Source organism: Dinoponera quadriceps, unplaced genomic scaffold (genome assembly GCF_001313825.1).
Source record: "Dinoponera quadriceps isolate SergipeBrazil2010 unplaced genomic scaffold, ASM131382v1 scaffold248, whole genome shotgun sequence".
Classification (NCBI taxonomy): domain Eukaryota; kingdom Metazoa; phylum Arthropoda; class Insecta; order Hymenoptera; family Formicidae; genus Dinoponera; species Dinoponera quadriceps.
In genome coordinates this window covers 576,511-594,028 of record NW_014554606.1, presented here as the reverse complement: position 1 = coordinate 594,028, position 17,518 = coordinate 576,511, and the positions used below count along the sequence as shown (strand labels likewise).

The 17,518-nt window shown below is 42.1% G+C and overlaps 3 protein-coding genes and 1 non-coding gene across 8 annotated transcripts; 3 read left to right on the top strand and 1 right to left on the bottom strand.

The window, feature by feature from the left end:
* Window positions 1-882: 882 nt before the first annotated feature.
* Window positions 883-954, top strand: Trnat-cgu. Its single transcript has one exon. It is a non-coding gene; the product is annotated as a tRNA-Thr (tRNA).
* A 447-nt stretch (window positions 955-1,401) lies between these two features.
* LOC106752376 (poly [ADP-ribose] polymerase) lies at window positions 1,402-6,031 on the top strand. The gene is made up of 6 exons (XM_014634041.1): window positions 1,402-1,656; window positions 2,320-2,461; window positions 2,539-2,889; window positions 3,071-3,255; window positions 3,436-3,641; window positions 3,760-6,031. The coding sequence occupies exons 1-6, from the start codon at window positions 1,543-1,545 to the stop codon at window positions 5,714-5,716; spliced, it is 2,955 nt and encodes a 984-aa protein (XP_014489527.1). The 5' UTR covers window positions 1,402-1,542; the 3' UTR covers window positions 5,717-6,031.
* Window positions 6,032-6,452: 421 nt separating this feature from the next.
* Window positions 6,453-16,334, top strand: LOC106752364 (nuclear pore complex protein Nup160 homolog). Of its 5 annotated transcripts, none has more exons than XR_001375148.1 (15): window positions 6,453-6,650; window positions 7,054-7,367; window positions 7,440-7,557; window positions 8,008-8,537; window positions 8,638-9,444; window positions 9,533-9,963; window positions 10,115-10,336; window positions 10,454-11,136; window positions 11,424-11,777; window positions 11,874-12,056; window positions 13,434-13,600; window positions 13,665-13,895; window positions 13,970-14,073; window positions 14,716-15,582; window positions 16,249-16,322. XR_001375148.1 is itself a non-coding variant. In XM_014634021.1 (14 exons), exons 1-13 carry the CDS (start codon window positions 6,566-6,568, stop codon window positions 14,069-14,071), a joined length of 4,227 nt encoding a protein of 1,408 aa, XP_014489507.1. In that variant the 5' UTR covers window positions 6,453-6,565; the 3' UTR covers window positions 14,072-14,073; window positions 16,249-16,334. The 5 variants fall into 5 exon arrangements, 1 of the variants encoding a protein (XP_014489507.1); XR_001375149.1 differs by lacking the exon at window positions 6,453-6,650 and adding an exon at window positions 6,753-6,931; XR_001375150.1 differs by lacking the exon at window positions 6,453-6,650 and adding an exon at window positions 6,753-6,969.
* On the bottom strand, window positions 15,589-17,383 carry LOC106752365. Its single transcript, XM_014634022.1, has 4 exons — window positions 17,121-17,383; window positions 16,165-16,347; window positions 15,932-16,017; window positions 15,589-15,832 (listed from the first exon to the last, which is right to left on the bottom strand). Exons 2-4 carry the CDS (start codon window positions 16,313-16,315, stop codon window positions 15,719-15,721), a joined length of 351 nt encoding a protein of 116 aa, XP_014489508.1. The 5' UTR covers window positions 16,316-16,347; window positions 17,121-17,383; the 3' UTR covers window positions 15,589-15,718.
* Between the last annotated feature and the right edge of the window lie 135 nt (window positions 17,384-17,518).

Here is a 17,518-nt window from a genome sequence, read left to right as displayed (position 1 = left end):
ATTAAATCCGTCAACAGTCTCGCTACCAGATTTTATTTGAAGGACGCTCCCAATGGACCACGCTTCTAACGCGTCATTTTATCTTTGTCCCTCAGTAAATATACAAGGATAGAATGATTCGTTAGCGCTAATCAACGCTACTCCCTGAATGCACCCATATCAAATCAGAGATAGCAAACATTTCTGAGACGTCTCTAGGATATCTTTTGAACATTTATGTCGTATGGGATATACATAGTGCAAAATTCAAGAGTATGAAGAAATATAAATCATACACTATATATGTAATGAAACATTCTGCAACAAATAATCTTTGTCCTTTAAATATATAAATTTAATATATATTATATATATTAAACATATAAATTTAAGACGGTATTTTTCACAATTCCCTAACGAAAGCTTTATTTTTTATAGAAATATATAGGACAGTTTGAATATATTTTTCAATTATAAATCGAATATGTATCGAAGAAGAATCGTTCTCCAATTGACACGAAGATCTAACTTGAATAAATGGTCTTGCAAATTTCTAGATTTTCTTCTAAAGATATCGACGCATTTATTTCCGCAAAATTATATAAAAACTTTACTTACTCGACTACTAGTTTTTGTTCATAAAAATTTTATTATATAAAATTTAAAAAACTTTTGTTTGTAAAACATAATATTTTAATATCGAAGACACAAAATATATAAAGAAAGAAATACTCTACTATTTAAATAGCGTTAGTTAATAGATAAGTAAATTAAAATCTCACAAATTTTCTCATAAAATACAATTTTATAATTCTAAGTAAAATTGTCTCAAAAACATTCAAAAATTTCCCGCCCTTTGATCAAACCAAAAGTTATACTTTCCTAACGAGTTGAACAACTAAAGCCTCTTTAGCTCAGTGGTAGAGCACTGGTCTCGTAAACCAGGGGTCGTGAGTTCAAACCTCACAGGAGGCAATTTTTTTTTCTTATACACCTCTATCACAGATATTCTTTTTTATATTCTTTTATTATATTCTACATCTTTTTTAATACTTTTTTAACATTGTGGATATAATGATTAATTATATTTTATTTCAAGAACTTAAATTTAATGTTCACGTTTGGTAAGGTAAATTGGAAAATTTTAATGTAAAACTTTAAATTTAAAAGTTTCAACTGGAAAATAAGTTTGGGAATCCTCAAAAAATTAAAATATAATTTGAAAGTTTAACATGAAAATAGACTTGTTTTCTTTAATTGCATTACGTAACACTTTCTCTCTCTCTTTATATGAATATAAAATGAAATAAATATATATATATATATATATATATATATACATATTTGTGCTTAGAGAGATATCAGGACCTTGAAAGGAGGAACAGGAAGTGCAGCTAAAAGAGTACAGTCTTCTGTCCAACCATATTGGCGCCGGTGATATAACGGCCGGACCATTATTCCGCCAAACGTGACCGGTCCTAAGGTGTGCGCATCAGTATATATTAGCCGGCATCTTGTGAGGCGTATCGTTTTCACAATTCGAAGTGTTAAACGATAGACGAGATGGGTGACGATTTACCGTACCGAGTGGAATACGCGAAAAGCGATCGCTCTCGTTGTCAATTGTGCAAACTTACCATCACCAAGACCAGCCTGAGACTCGCTGCTATTGTTCAGGTAACGATTTCACATATACAAAGAAAAATAGCTCGAATTCTCGCACGTACATAGATACATCCCGGTGATGTCTCTTCTCCATGATATTGTTCAGTTAACCGGATTATTTTATCAGTTTTGTGGTTGTATGTTGCACATGTAGAAAAACAATATATATAAATTGAATTCTATTGTCTTCTTCAGTAATAATAATACGCATATAAGATGTTATCACCTCTAATTCGGACCTTTGCATGATTATATTAGTGACATGCATAGAATTGATAAACTATTGATTTACATATTAGGTCTATTCTTCTTTGCTGAACTAATATATACTTATAGAACTTGAAAAGAGACAGATATATTTGTTAAGACTTGTATAAGCTAGTACAATCAGTTCAGTGAAAAAGAACACGTATTTTATTTGCCTGCTTACTGTAACATAACAAATACAGGTTATAGTAAAGTTGGCAATTTATTTTATACTTATATTTTTCGATAAGTGACATTTTATTTATACTAATATGAAATTAATATTTTAATTTTGTATTATCCGAGATATTTCTTTTAAGCAATGAACCGAATACATATGATTAACCATGCTTTGTTAGGTAGAAAACTTTGCTACTTACTAAGAAGAAATTTCACATTGTTATAGAAATATTTTGCTGATATTTTTAGAGCCCAGTTCATGATGGCAAGATACCTAGATGGTATCACTTTAAGTGTTTCTTTCAAAAACAAAGACCAAAGTCTACGGCTGATATAGATTGTTTTGATCAAATTCGCAATGAAGATCAAACAAAAATCAAAGAGAAACTTGGTTAGTACATATTTTAACCAAAATACATGACTTAATGACTCACTCTTTATCGTCTCTTTTTTTTTCTTCACCTATAGAGGAAGCTCTTAAAGCACCTCCTGCTTCTGGAAAAGGAAAGAAAAGAGCAAATCCTGCCAAAAGTGGCGGGGGTGAGTTCAGAGTAGAATATGCGAAATCTGGTAGGGCTTCTTGCAAAGGATGTGAAGAAAAGATAGTCAAAGATGAAGTAAGAATATCAAAGAAAGATTTTGAGAGTGCAGAAGCTAGAAAATTCGGCGGCTTGGACAGATGGTTTCATGTGGAATGTTTTGCAAACTTAAGGGCAAATATAGGGTATTATGGAAAAGGAGATGAGCTTCCAGGTATAAAAGATCTCTCCAAGGAAGATCAAAAAAGTCTCAAAGCTGCATTATCTAAAATGAATCCAGGTAAGAAAGAAGACTGAATCAGAATTCACCTAGTGAAGTTTTGTTCACAACAAAGATCTCTGGATTAGGGTTGAGACAATATGTTATTTATACTCTGCTATCCCCATTCGGTTTTAAATGTGTCTTATTTTGATAAGTTGGATCGATAGAATTTTTATAATATTCCTAATTATAATTCCAGATGATATCCCACCTCCTGTCAAAAAAATGAAAAATGAACCCGAAGATGCTGAAGAAGAGAAATTGATAAAAAAGCAAAATACCGAGTTGTATGCTATACAAGATCAAATATCGAGTCTTAGCAAAAAAGAATTGATTGCAATACTGGAAAAGAATCATCAACAAGTTCCATCTGGTACAACGAGCGTAAGTATCTTATTAACACACACTCGTTATCGTGATGTGTCAATATTATCGTCGAATTATATATTACAATATACTATTATTAAATAGTACTAATTATATAACATTATATACTACATTGTACTATAATTATTTACATGTATATGTATCTATTTTAATATATAATGTTAATCTTAACAATAGATCTTGAATCTTTTGTGTGACATATTGTACTTTGGAGCTCTGGAGCCTTGTCCAAAATGTAAAGGACAATTCATATATAATTCCGGTTTGGGTTACAAATGCACCGGCAATATAACAGAATGGACGAAATGCGAGTATGTTACACAAGAACCAAAAAGGAAGAAGTGTGAAATACCAATTGACATGAAGGAAGATTTCCCAATTAAGTAAGCGTTTTCCGGGGACGTATTTATGAAAATCATAACTTACTCTGTTATTCGGCGGAAAAATCGTGCAATATAAAGATCCATTTTTCACCTTCTCAATTTGTGCGTGTACTTTCAGAGCGTACAAGTCTAAGATAAAAAAGCGGCTGTTTAAAGTTACGGCACCATCCTCTTCGGGTTCTGTGAAAAAAGAAGAGGACAGCGTGGATGGACCGAAAGTGCAAGGAAAGCCGCGCCCTTTGAAGAACATGCAGTTCGTTATAGTGGGTCGCACAGAAAAGGATAAAGAGGAGCTGAAGAGGGAGATTTTACTCTTGGGCGGCACTGTCGGGACGAAGATTCACAATGAACTGGCTGCTGTGATTTCGATTCCGAAGGAAGTGGAGAAAATGAACAAGAGGATGCAAGAGGTCAAGTCGTTTGACATACAAGTGATAACGGAAGATTTCGTGGAAGAAGCGAAAGAATACACCGAAGCGCCCATCATGCTCTTGAAGAAGAAAACTATTTCAAGCTGGGGTAGCGATATAAATGCCAGGATCGCGAACGTCGTCGCAAAGTCCAACGCTTCCAAAAACAAGAGCAAGTTCGAAAAGTCCGGCAAGGTGAAGTTGCGAGTAAAAGGCAGCGGCGGCGCTGTTGACCCTGACAGCGGCATGGATGATTGCGCGCATGTCTATCAGAAAGGCAAAGACAAGTACGACATAACATTGGGGCTGACGGACATACAGTCGAAGAAGAACAGTTTCTACAAAATGCAAATTTTAAAACACGACGCGAATAACATCTATTACTTGTTCAGAAGTTGGGGTCGGATCGGCACTACAATTGGCGGCACCAAACTGGAGACATGGCCCGTAGATGAGTGTATAAGACAGTTTGAAGCGCATTTCCACGAGAAGTCGGGTAATCATTGGAAGAGTAGGGAACACTTCGTCAAGATGCCGAAGAAGATGTACCCGATAGAGCTGGATCACGGAGACGATGAGATTGTCTCTTTGGACTCGGATATCAAGAGCAACTTGCAGAAACCGGTTCAAGATCTGATCCGTCTTATCTTCGACGTAGCTTGTATGAAGAAAGTTTTGCTGGAGTTCGAGATAGACATGGAAAAGATGCCTCTCGGGAAATTATCCAAGAAGCAGATCCAAGAGGCGTACGAGGTGTTAACGGTGCTGCAGAACGAAATGAAGAAGAAGAATGGCAATACGGACCGCATCACGTTGATCGACGCTTCCAATAAATTCTACACCCTGATACCACACAATTCCGGAATCTCCGAACTGAAGCCTCTCGAAACGTTGGAAGAGATCAAGAGCAAATGCGACATGCTGGACGCGCTGCTCGAGATGGAGATCGCGTACAATCTCTTGCACGACAAGACCGACGAGAAGGAGAACCCGCTCGACGGTCACTACAAGCAGCTGAAGACGAGTATCGACGTGTTGGACAAGAAGAGCGAGGAGTTCAAGATGATAGAGCAGTATGTCAGGAACACGCACGCGGCGACTCACACGCAGTACGAGCTCGAGATCGAGGAGGTATTCGTGGTCAAGAGGCAGGGCGAGGAACAGCGATTCAAGCCCTTCAAGAAGCTGCACAACAAGAAGCTGCTCTGGCACGGGTCCAGGACCACGAATTTCGCCGGGATATTGTCTCAAGGTTTGCGCATCGCGCCGCCGGAAGCGCCCGTCACCGGCTACATGTTCGGCAAGGGTATCTACTTCGCCGACATGGTGTCCAAGTCCGCGAATTATTGCTGCACGAACAGCGCGAACACCACCGGTCTGTTGCTGCTCTGCGAGGTGGCTCTGGGAAATATGTACGAGAGATATCACGCGGACTACATCGAGAAGCTACCAAAGGGCAAACATTCGACGATCGGCCGCGGTCAGACGCAACCCAATCCCGAAGAAGTCTATAAGACCAAGGACGGCATCGAAGTGCCTTACGGCACGGGAGTACCTTTCAATGTTAAAAAGTCGGCATTATTGTACAACGAGTACATCGTGTACGACGTCGCTCAGGTGAAAGTGCGGTATTTATTAAGAATGAACTTCAAATACAAGATGTAACAATTGTAACGAGTGCGATGGTCAACGATATGCTGCACAGCTGAGCTATCCCTAGATTCTATCGTCGATCGTGCTTAAATTTTCGTACATTTCCAATTCGAGATATTGCTATAATTCTTGTTTCTTTTTTTTTTGCTTGTGTTTCGAGCTTCATTTATACTGTATTACTTTTTAATTTTAACAACAAATTTCGTGATTCCATTAATGTTTGGTTCTATATATGTTTACATACAAATGTGACTTGTTAGATACAGGCCAAATAGCTTCTACTACCTCGAATGTTCTTATCCTGTAAGATAATGCACAATAAATTTTGCAACAAGATACTTTTTCCTTGTGTTATACTTAAGTAATTAATTGTAACAATAATTAACACATTAACAATGAGAAATATAACGTGCCTCCAAGAGAATCAAGGTTCGCTGTGACTATCTTTGTTTGATGAGACCAGAAGCAAGAGTGTCGATTAATGATCAAAAGCTAAAACACCTTTCCATTAAGACGAGAGGAGTCAATAATCGGTTTAAAAGTGTCGATTCTCGTTTTATAATCGAGTTACCAGACAATCGATTAAGAATTTTCATCTATCGGAAAGAAATAATCGATTATAGTTGTAATCGGTATCGCCCATCTGTTGAGTGGTGTTGCGGGTACACCTTAAGGTCGCTTGAAACCATATTGAGAGAGAGAGAGAGAGATCGCCCATCTCTATAACATGCACATGGAGGCGAAGCACACGAGGCGAGCGCCAAAAATCTACTGGTTACCCGCTCAAATTCGTAGCGGATTTTGTGATGTAAAGTGACGCGGGCAGAGTCGCGTTAGTCACTCTTTGCAAAGGATTGGAAGATGGTAGAGTTCCCGTTGGGGTATCGCGAGGTCGTACCGGATCAAACTCTGCCAGAAAAATGGAAAGAAATCACCCTGAATACTGGTGAGCGCCTAACCTCTGCATGATAGGCCGGCAAACCGAAATATCGCTCACAACGTCACACAACAACGTTTCAAAAAGTTATTCTCAGTGATGGTGCGCGGGCGGAAATCAGATATACAGCATTCGTGAGACGGAATGACAATTTCGATCGCACGCACTTGTCTAACCTCTATCTGCCCGTTATTAATTTGGAATAAATTATTCTAGACTCTCGGCGAACATTTAACGGTCAATGTGGTGCTCCAATTTTATATTCAACGTATCGAATACGTATACGCTGTGTAAAATTTATAATTATATACAACAATAACGTGTGTGTGTGCGTGTGTATAATGAAAGTAGACCAGTATTGTTACAGTCGTTTTATAACAGGGAATAAGCGGTAAGGGCCTTAATTTTGCAGGTGGAAGCCAGAGCACATTGCAAGATATAAAAGTGCCGGAAAGAGCAGGTGGCTACTCATACAAAGACAGCTCGAAATACTTCACTCGTAACCGTTTCATTTACTGGCGTATTTGTCACGATATGCTCGAACTGGTCGAACACAGTCTGGACATCAATCTGGCGAACTGCCGGGTGAGATACAAGTTCACAGACACTCCCATCTTAGATGGAATTTCCATTCATGAGACAGTTAACTCTGTCGTTATTTTGATCGTCACCGTCTCCAGTGTTCACAAACTTTCGTTTTCTCATCCAGATAAGATTCACAGGCAGGTGAGTATGCGTGAACTTTGTTCTTTATTCTTTTGTAGATACCATTTTATTAATCTTCTTTTTTTTTTCAAGGAAAACTTGCTGGGCACATACACGGATCTTAGTGTACAGTCTATATTTAGCGAAGCTTCCGTACAAAATGCCAGAGATCCTCATACATTTCACACCATCGCCAATGCCGGGACCACAAGTAAGTCTGCGACACACAGCAAGTGTGATACTCCCAGTTGACAGCGTGTAGATTCATTTTCACCAGAATCAGGAAAGTTACCTTTGGAAAGTAACGCATCACCATTACTCGTTGCACACTGAAAAAAGTAACTCGGTATCCTTGTTCAAGAAGTAACGAGCCATTACTTTTTCATCGAGTTTCGAGGACCTTCAATCTAAGATTCGCCTCTGCTCATACACATACATATCGTACGTGTGCAAGCATAACGATGAAAGTAACGGTTACATTCGTTATCCAAAGAAAGGTAACTGCGTCGAAGAAATGTAACATCGTCGCCAGGTCGTTACTGAAGAAAAAAAAAACAACGGTAACGACGTTCCGACCGTAACGTGTCGCCTCCCCTGAATGTCACCGTATTCTCCACTGTTCGCATGCTGTCGTTAACAGGTATTCTTCCATTTTGCGTAGATTCACCGGTTCCTCACGCGGCAGCGTCGTGGCTCACATTGCCGCAGGAAGACGCGCTGTTTGCTCTCGCCTACAGTTCAGCCACTATACTGCTCCTGAGGCTGGACGCGCTGACAGGCCTCGTGCAGAGCAGCGAATTGAAGCAGGACTCGATAGTGCCCAGGTTCTTGAGCGGCATTGCCACCGCGTTCCGAGGCCGCAATACCGAGGCCCACGTGGCAATGTCCCTCGTTATACACAGTTACGGTAGCGATATGTACCTGTTCGCGCTGTGCCGGGAAGGCAACGTACGTATGTGGTCCTGCAATAAGACACAATGCACAGCGGTGACAGACGCGGCAATCGAGAATCGCATTGTGTCCCAAGGTGCGCAGGGTCACGTGCTGAGGAAGGCGCTGGGCAACGATAACGAGCTGTATCTCGGCACGTTCTTGAAATTCGGCGCCGGCTGCGAATTCAGCGTTCTCAAGCCCGTGCAAGATAACGGCATGTTCAAGTTCGTTCGATTGTGCACGTTGTACGCGCCCGACGTGAGTATCCTTCTCTCATCCCGCGATAGCGAAAACTTGCTCACGTCCAGCCCCGAAGTCCCAGATTAAAGCGAACGAATCTGTGTTATTTCCACAACAGCAACACCTGGTGGATTTCGCGTTCACCCCCACGAGATTGTGGGCGGTGTGGAGGACGACGGACATGGACGCCGTGGCGGTGACGCACGCACGGTTGTCGCTGAACGGCGCCCACGTGAACTCCGAGTGGGAGACGACGATTCTGGAGCAGGCGCGCGACCGGGATTACATCGTGAGCGATCCCGGCACGGATCCGCGCCAGGCGTACATCAATTACATCTTTCATCCCGGCCAGTTCTCACTGGCGGACATCACGAAGGCGCTGAGCATCTACAGAAGGTCGAATCTCATCGCGGACATGACCCTCTCGCCGGCCGTGTTGAAGGAGAGAGTGTGCATGGCGGTGGAGGCGGAGATGCAGGCGGAGGTGATGGATTACGTGATCATGGACGAGGATTACCTGGAGATCGCCAACAGATGCTGGTCCAAGTTCTACTCGTGCGTCGTTCAGTATCACGCCAACGGCACGCGTCCGGTAGGCTTGCTGCTCCTGCCGAGCGTCTACGGTGTCGTCCTGCTGAAAAAGTCGTCGTTCTCGCTTCTGAGACCGATGGAAGCCCTGGAGCATCTGGCGCTTTGCAACGAGAAATCCTACACGTCCCGCTTCAAGACTACGCCCGTTCTTTCCCAGGACGAAGACACCTGCCAGGATCTGATCGTCCTGATGTCGGCGTTGGTCATGCTGGGGGAACAATTGTCGGAAGAGGCGAAGACGGAAATCGAGAGGGAACTGTATCACCTGAGGAGTCCGGATATCATAATCGACGATCTCCTGCTGAAGCTGATGCTGGAGAAGCCCGACGATCCGGTGAGTAGTATTCGGGAGTTCACCGCCTTCCGTTTCGTTTCTTCGTGTGGGCTCACGAATCAACCTTCGCTTGCTCGTTCGTTGACAGTTGTCGGACTTCGATTTCCAATCAGAACTCTATCACAAGCTGGGTAACGTGAAGGACATATCCGGTGCCATGGCCATGTTGTTGGAAGCGTTAACGTACGACCTCGGGCAGCCGAGCAAGCTACAGTTCGAGAACGAGCAAGACGCCTCGAAGGTTCTGCTGCACGTGAATCACCTGTTCGGCAGCCAACTGGGCATTTCCGCGGTGTCGGAAACCGTCACGCAGATCGCGCTCCTCAGGTTTTCCATCTGCAGGGATCTATTGATACTGCAGCAAATCATACTGCAACGTTCCGAGATATTCGACTCGAGGTCCCTGCACACCGTGCGATCGTCGTTGGCGCCGAGGACCGTCGTGCTCACCCAGGCTTACTATGTCGTCACGTGGATATGCGAGTCCACGGCGACGTACACGCCGTCGCAGTCGTTGCTGTAAGTCTCGCCGTGTCGTCTCTCGCGAACGTCTCCCGTGAAGTAGCATCAGACCCCGAAAAAAAATCCACCGTTGCTTATCTCTGGTTATCGAGAAATATTGAAACGCCTTGCGAGAGGAAGTGGTAAAAAACGTGCGAAATCCTTCCAGAGAATCCAGCGCTCAGCGTCTCTCGGCACTGAAGCTCGTCGACTCGCGAATCAGCGTCGGCCAGAGGCAGCATCGCTCCCTGTCGCTCTTGGAGCTGTTCATTCACAGCAGCGGCGCGAAGCACGCCCACATCCTGATGGCTCAAGCGAACATGGACCCGACGACCTTGATACCTTGGCACTACAGCATGCTGACGCACGTTACGCTCCTCGCGCAGCTCGTGTATCCTTTGTATACGTCTCGCAATTTACCTCGATGTTCGTTTAATGAATAATTAATCGACGACGAGGTCGAGTGAGTCAGAACGAGATTATCTGTTTCCTTAAGTAACGCGATCAGATGGCCGATATCCGGTAACTTCGTCTTCCCCGAATGGCTGCTGTCCAGCTGCCAATTCCTGCTCGTGCAGGAATACGTGAGGCTGCTGAACACGTGGTGCGAATGGAACAGCGCCTCGAGGAAGTTCATATTGGCGGTCGCCTTGTTGGAGATGGGAGAGATGCAGAAGGCGTGCGACCACTTCCTTCGCGGTTCCAACGGCATCCTGACTGACGTGTTCATGGCGGACGCTCTGCTCGGCCCGAACGTCACGACGGGCAACAGCGCGCTGATCCATTATTACCTGAAAGTGATCAAACTGTTCGAGGAGCACAACGCGTCCGACTGTATCATCGAGATCGCCGAGACGGCGATCGCTGCCGCCGACACGGACGATCCGAACCTACCAACCCTCCATTCCATAATATTCGCCCAACACCTGAACCTGGGCCATCACACGGAGGCTTACCACTGCCTGAACGCGAACCCGGACGCCGCGCGTCGGGTGGACTGCCTGCGGCAGCTCGTGGTCACGCTGTTCGAGCGGAAGCTGCTGATAGACCTGATCTCCTTCCCTTACGTCGACATGTACGAGGACCTCGAGAGAATAGTGGAGGGCAGAGCGAGGAGCGTCGATCTCATGGAGAACAATTACTACAACTTTTTGTACAGCTTCCACGTGAACAAGCAGAACATGCGCAAAGGTAATTGCACGCGTGTCATCTCGTGCGACTCCGGTCACTGCGGTTGGTATATAATGCCTCGTCCACAACAGTCAATTCGCAGTTCGCAAACGGCGGCAGAAAAAGTGACAGCTTATTTTGCTGGCAGCAACCTTCGCTTCTCTCGCTGGATTGAATTCGATTGCACCTGGCGCGTGCCTTTTAGCGCGTCACTTGGCATACGCGTTCTGCAAATTGCGTTTTGTCTGTTGCGGCTTACGAACCTTGACATATGTGTGTGTAAGCCGCTGCCCTTTGAACCTTTACAGCCGCATCGGTGATGTACGAGCAAGCCATGCGTCTCAGCCAGGAGTCGCATTCCGCGCCGATCATATCGAGGCAGGCCCAGTGCCTGCTGGCGTGCATCAATGCTCTGCATCACGTGAGCGAGAAGTACAGGTGGATCGTGAGGCCTGTGATCGATCAGAACTTCACCGACGAGTCGAGCTCGCCGCAACTGCAGAAGAAGAGGGGCATAGACGGGAAGGAGGTGCTGCACTACAAGATCAAGAAACAAGTCGAGGTCCTCGAGTTGAATGACATCAAGAAGGAGTACTACATAGTAGACGCGAGACTGAAGATATCGAAGGTCAATTCGGAGATGCACATAGTCGCGCACACTGGTACGTGCCCTGTGATGAGTGTGTCGTTTATTGCGAAATGATCACGCGCGCACATTTTTTACCTATATATTCCACTCATTCTTCGATATATTTCAGAACCATCCGAACTGGTCGTCACTTTATGCAGCACCGGCCTGTACACAACGGCGCTGCGCTTGTGCGACGAGTTCAGAATCAGCAAAACGTCCGTGCTCGAAAGTCTGACGTCGCAGTGCATCAAACTGAGCCAACGCGAGGATCCGAACGCCTGGGACTGGCTGATACAAAACGACATATTCGGTAGGCATGATTACCAAGTGTAGAAGTATGAAACCAGAATTTCCCTATAGATGGTGCTAGCCATCAGTTTAGGGACCGTAAGATCGCTTCTGCAGCACCATCATCTCCCTCTAACAGCTGACGAAGATTTTCAACACACAACAACCCAAGTTCCATACACCGGTATATTTTTCTATAACCTTAAACATGTCGAGTTTTGTGCCTACGAACTACGATTTGCGGACAGCATTGGTTTTTTGTTATCATTTGAAGAAAACTGCTGCGCATCGAATGCTTGTCGAAACTTACGGTGAACATGCTCTTGGTAAAACACAGTGTTTCGAGTGGTTCAAAAAATTCAAAAGTGGTGATTTTGACGTGAGAAACGAAGAGCGTGGGAAACCACCGAAAAAGTTCGCAGACAACGAATTGCAAGCCTTATTGGATGAAGATGATACTCAAACTCAACAAGAACTCGCGGATGAATTGAATGTGACGCAGAAAGCTGTCTCAATTCGTTTGAAAGCCATGGGAAAGATTGAGAAAGTGGGAAAATGGGTTCCGCATGAACTGAATGAAAGACAGCAAGAAAATCGAAAAACCACTTGTGAAATGCTGCTCGACAGATACAAAAGAAAGTCCATCGTATCATGACAGGTGATGAAAAATGGATATATTTTGAGAATCCTAAGCGTCAGAAATCATGGGTGAATCCAGGCGAACCATCGACATCCACTGCAATAGCTTTGGAAAGAAGACAATGCTCTGTATTTGGTGGGATCAGAAAGGTGTAATCTATTATGAGCTGCTAAAACCTGGTGAAACCGTTAACACTGATCGCTACTAACAGCAAATGATCGATTTAAATCGCGTGAAAAACGACCAGAATATGGAAAAAGGCAACACAAAGTCATTTTGCTCCATGATAATGCCTCATCACACACAGCAAAACGGGTCAGGGAAACGACCGAGACGTTCAGTTGGGAAATACTAACGCATGCGGCTTATTCCCCAGACTTGGCTCCGTCCGATTATCATCTATTCGCATCAATGGGACACGCTCTCGCTGAACAACGCTTCAATTCGTATGAAAATGTACGAAAATGGCTCGATAGCTGGTTCGCTTCAAAAGAAGAAATGTTTTTTTGGCATGGCATTCATAAACTGCCGGAAAGGTGGGAAAAATGTATAAATAGCAATGGATATTATTTTGAAGAAAATATTTTTTATCATTTTCAAACAACAGACGTGTAATTTTTACAAAAAAATTCCGGTTTCATATTTCTACACCTGGTATATTCGTGGCTTTCGCGAGAACTGCGAGAATCGTTCCCATTTGTGCTTATTCTCTCCCGAAATCGCTGATGATAAGTAATCCTGACGGCGTCTCTTCTTCAGATATCGGCATATCCAATACGACTATTACAAATACCGCTTGGAGGTTGTTGGAATACTTCACGTTGAAACACGAGAAGAGTACCAACAGTGAACTGCACAAAGCCGTTGCGCGGATGTTACTGCAAGACGGAGCCTTCCTGCCGCAATGGTTATTAATATCGTACAAGGTGAGAGATATATAAAATTGAATTTGTGCAGTTCTTTCTCTCTACAATGAAACTGATTTTGCAGAAACGAAACGCCTCGGAGCTCCTGCGTCTTATGTTAAATACCGGCCGACTGTTGGAAGCGAGCGATTTGGCGGTAGATTACATCAATGCGGTGTTGGGTAGCGGCAAAGAACATTTCGGCCTGAAAACGTCATTATTGGCTACCGCGCCGCCAACCTGGTTGCCGCTCAACACTATAGAAGTACTTTTAAGTGAATTAGAATGCTTGAGTCAAGACTTCACTTACGTAAAAGTACGATGAATTTACTCGTGAAGATGTCATTTTAAAATATTTAATATACACACACGTTCAAATTTATATTTCAGAGCTACGAAAGATTATACACAACGTTGGAGAAATACATGGAAATAGTGAAACGCATTTCGGACGATATGATCGAGATAAAAATGAAGAGCAAGCACTCCTAGTAGTAAGTAACAATATGTTTACTTATTCCGTGTACAAAGTTATTGCTGAACATAATGTCAGCTCTAGCGACTTCACGTATGGTGAGAGAAATATTTGTTCGGCAGTCAACAATTAACTTGAAATGTGTTAAGTATAAATTGGCCTGTGGTTAAGTGATTCGACAATTGTCAATTACAACTGATACTGAGAATTGTAGCCACGAACGCACGGCTACTGTATGTGGATATCGTTTGAACAATACTTACGATTGTTTGAGTCTCCAAATTTTAATCGGATGTTCAATTTAAATAGAAAGATAGAATCAATTTTGATCGTAATTATGATGAAATTATTGCCATTAGTAGACCAACCATCTCAAGAGTAAAAATAGATCCGATCGATAGGAGAAAAGATATAGGCTTATGTCTCTGCATCTCGGGATTTGTAAAGTGTACGATTACCGTTAATTTTGAATAATGGTAACTTGAGAGATAATTATTTCTACAATTTTCTCTAAATGCATACAACGTATGAATTTGGAGAAAATTGTCTCTCCCGTTAGATTTCCATAAAAACTCATTTGTACGCTAGATTTAGCTATTATATTTATTATAAACCGGAGCATAGAACCTCGTTATGATAATGTTGTCTCTTGCTATTCCAGAATTAGGCAAATTCTGCGTGTCTTCTGTTTGCGTATCATCTCTCGACCAGCCTCCTGTGATGTACATACTTGTATCGGTTTACGTTATCATTACAGTAATTGTAATAATAATAATAAAAATAGTAGCTTTATTGGCCACGACAACAGTATAATATCAATCATATAATCTGTAACAATTTATGTCCAAAAGGCGAGGTAGCAGCACTAGATATCAATGCCTGACCCGAGTAGATGCAATTGTAACAATTTGTAACGGTAGCACACTTTATACGCGCCATTCCGAAGCATCACGCACTAACATCATCCGCAGCGCACGTCACCTCCTCGCCGCCGATAAACGCGATAGCCGAGAGTTATCGAAAAACTGTGAAACTCGCGGCGAAACTCACCAAGTCCTCGCGATCCGAACCGAAACGGGCAACTGTCGTAAAGTTTCCCGATAAATGCACAGAATCATTTAGCAAATTATTTTTCGCTATACATCAGGTTGATGAGGAATTTCAGAAACCTGATGCACAACAGATACAAGATCTTCAGATGGCATTACAAGAATTCTGCATTCCAGTCGAAAATAAAACAGTAAACCCTGTCATATTTGAAGAGGTATTGCCTATTGCTTGCAAGTTTGTGAAAACGGAGAAGTCGGAACCTTTGCTGAACCAAATCAGATTTTTTCTCGATCCTTTAGATTTTTTTCTTATGTAGAGGAACCACAGGAGTTGTAATCGAGTTGGAATATAAGAGAGATGATAAAGATACAAGCAACCGTCCAGAACAAGTTTTGATACGAATATTAGAGAGTTGAATGGTGAAACACATTTCGGACAATATGATCAAGATGAAAATGATAAGCCAGCACTCCTGATAGTAAATAACAATATATTTATTTATTCCGTGTATACAGTTTAAAAATCTCCTCAGACATCAGATCTAGCGACTTAACGTACGGATGGAAGAAGTATTTGTTCGGCATAATAGGCAACAATTACCTTACTTTAACGTGTTAAATATAGATTGGCCCCTGGTTACACGATATGACAACTGCCACTACAATAATGATACCGAGAATCGCAGCAACGATCGCTGCCACTGTGTATGGGTATCGTTTGAACAATACCTACAATTGTTTTGTTTGAGATGCTAAATCTTAATCAGACATTCAACTTAGAAAGAATTAATTTTGATCGTAATCACGGTGAACATGTGAAGTTATTACCATTAGTAGGACGACCATTCCAAGAATAAAAATAGATCCCACCGGTAGGAGATAGGATGCAGCCCAATGTTTCTGCATCTCGGTATCTGTAAGAAAGAAATATATGGCACCGTAACTTTAATTCTGAATAATTTAACTTGAGGAGATAATCTCTATATGCGTAAGATGTACTGATTTAGGAATAATTGTCTTATGAATTTAACTTATACGTTCAAAGCACAAAAGAAACTCACTCGTACGCCAGATTTGGCTGTTATACTCATTGTAAGCTGGAGCATATAGCCACGTTATAATACTTTTGTCTCTTGTTATTCCAGAATTCAGCAAATTCTGTGTATCTACTGTTCGTGTATCATCTCTCGACCAGCCTTCTGTGATGTACATACTTGTGTTGGTTTATGTTATCATCACAGCAACTGTAACAATAACCGAATTGTCATGGAATTGGTTTTAATTTCCACATCCCCCAAACGTGGATTTTCCATTACGTGCGAGACCATAAGAGTATGTGTGTTTGCGTGATGACTTAAAATGCCAAGAATTGACTGTAACACCCGATGTATCTTGTGAGAATGCAGATTATGGTGAGAGATTTCTTTGAGAGTGTCTTTCCGTTTAGAACATATTTATCTTAAATTATTGTCCGCTATATGTCGTTATTTATTATTGTTACATTTTTCACCGAGTCTTGTACAATTTTTACACATAATAAAATTAAGCTTCATCACAAAGTTAGGCACACTGTAATTTTTATCACCTTGCCTGATCTGCAGTCCAACAAGATCTATCATATTTAACGTTCTCATCCAAGATTGTTATCAATTCCCACATTTCCCCATGACAATATATAATATTGACTAATACTAATTATTTTTCCCACTTTTACATTAAGATGAAATCAATAAACAGTTCCTAACCACTTGTTTACCGAACGTTAAAAACAATAATGTAACTACGCTTTTATAAAATATCTTCACTCGCCACTTTTATTTCACCTCCTGTCACAGATACCATTATATAAAATAATACTTAGCACAAGAATGTACGTATAACACGAGGGATTTGTAACTTTGATCGGATAAATAACTCATTACGATCAGTTTTATATCACAATACAATCACACACACCGGTGATTAATGAGCGATTTAAATCAGGAAATAATCGTACAAATGTAACATGGATACTCACCCCGAAAAAAAAAATGTGTCGTTCATACGCTACGCAACTGTTATCATTGCTCACACAGTGTCATTGTCGGGAATACTCGTCTCACTCGCGTTAGAATAATGTCAGAATAGACGGAACTAAATCAACCGACACCACAGCCGACATACCCCATCAGCCATCATGCACGACAGTAACATTTTACCTTATTTGCACAAGCAAGATAAACAAAGTTAAAAGTTCAATCGCTGCAGACGAGATAAACGCACGTACTCTTTAGATACTCTCTAGATACTTCGTTCGCAGATAATAATCTGATCTTTCCAGGCATAATTCGTATGCATTTTTGTACGTTTCACTCCGAATACAAGATACTGAAAAATCAAAAGAGAAAAGAGATCTCTTATCTCACCTTGCGGTGT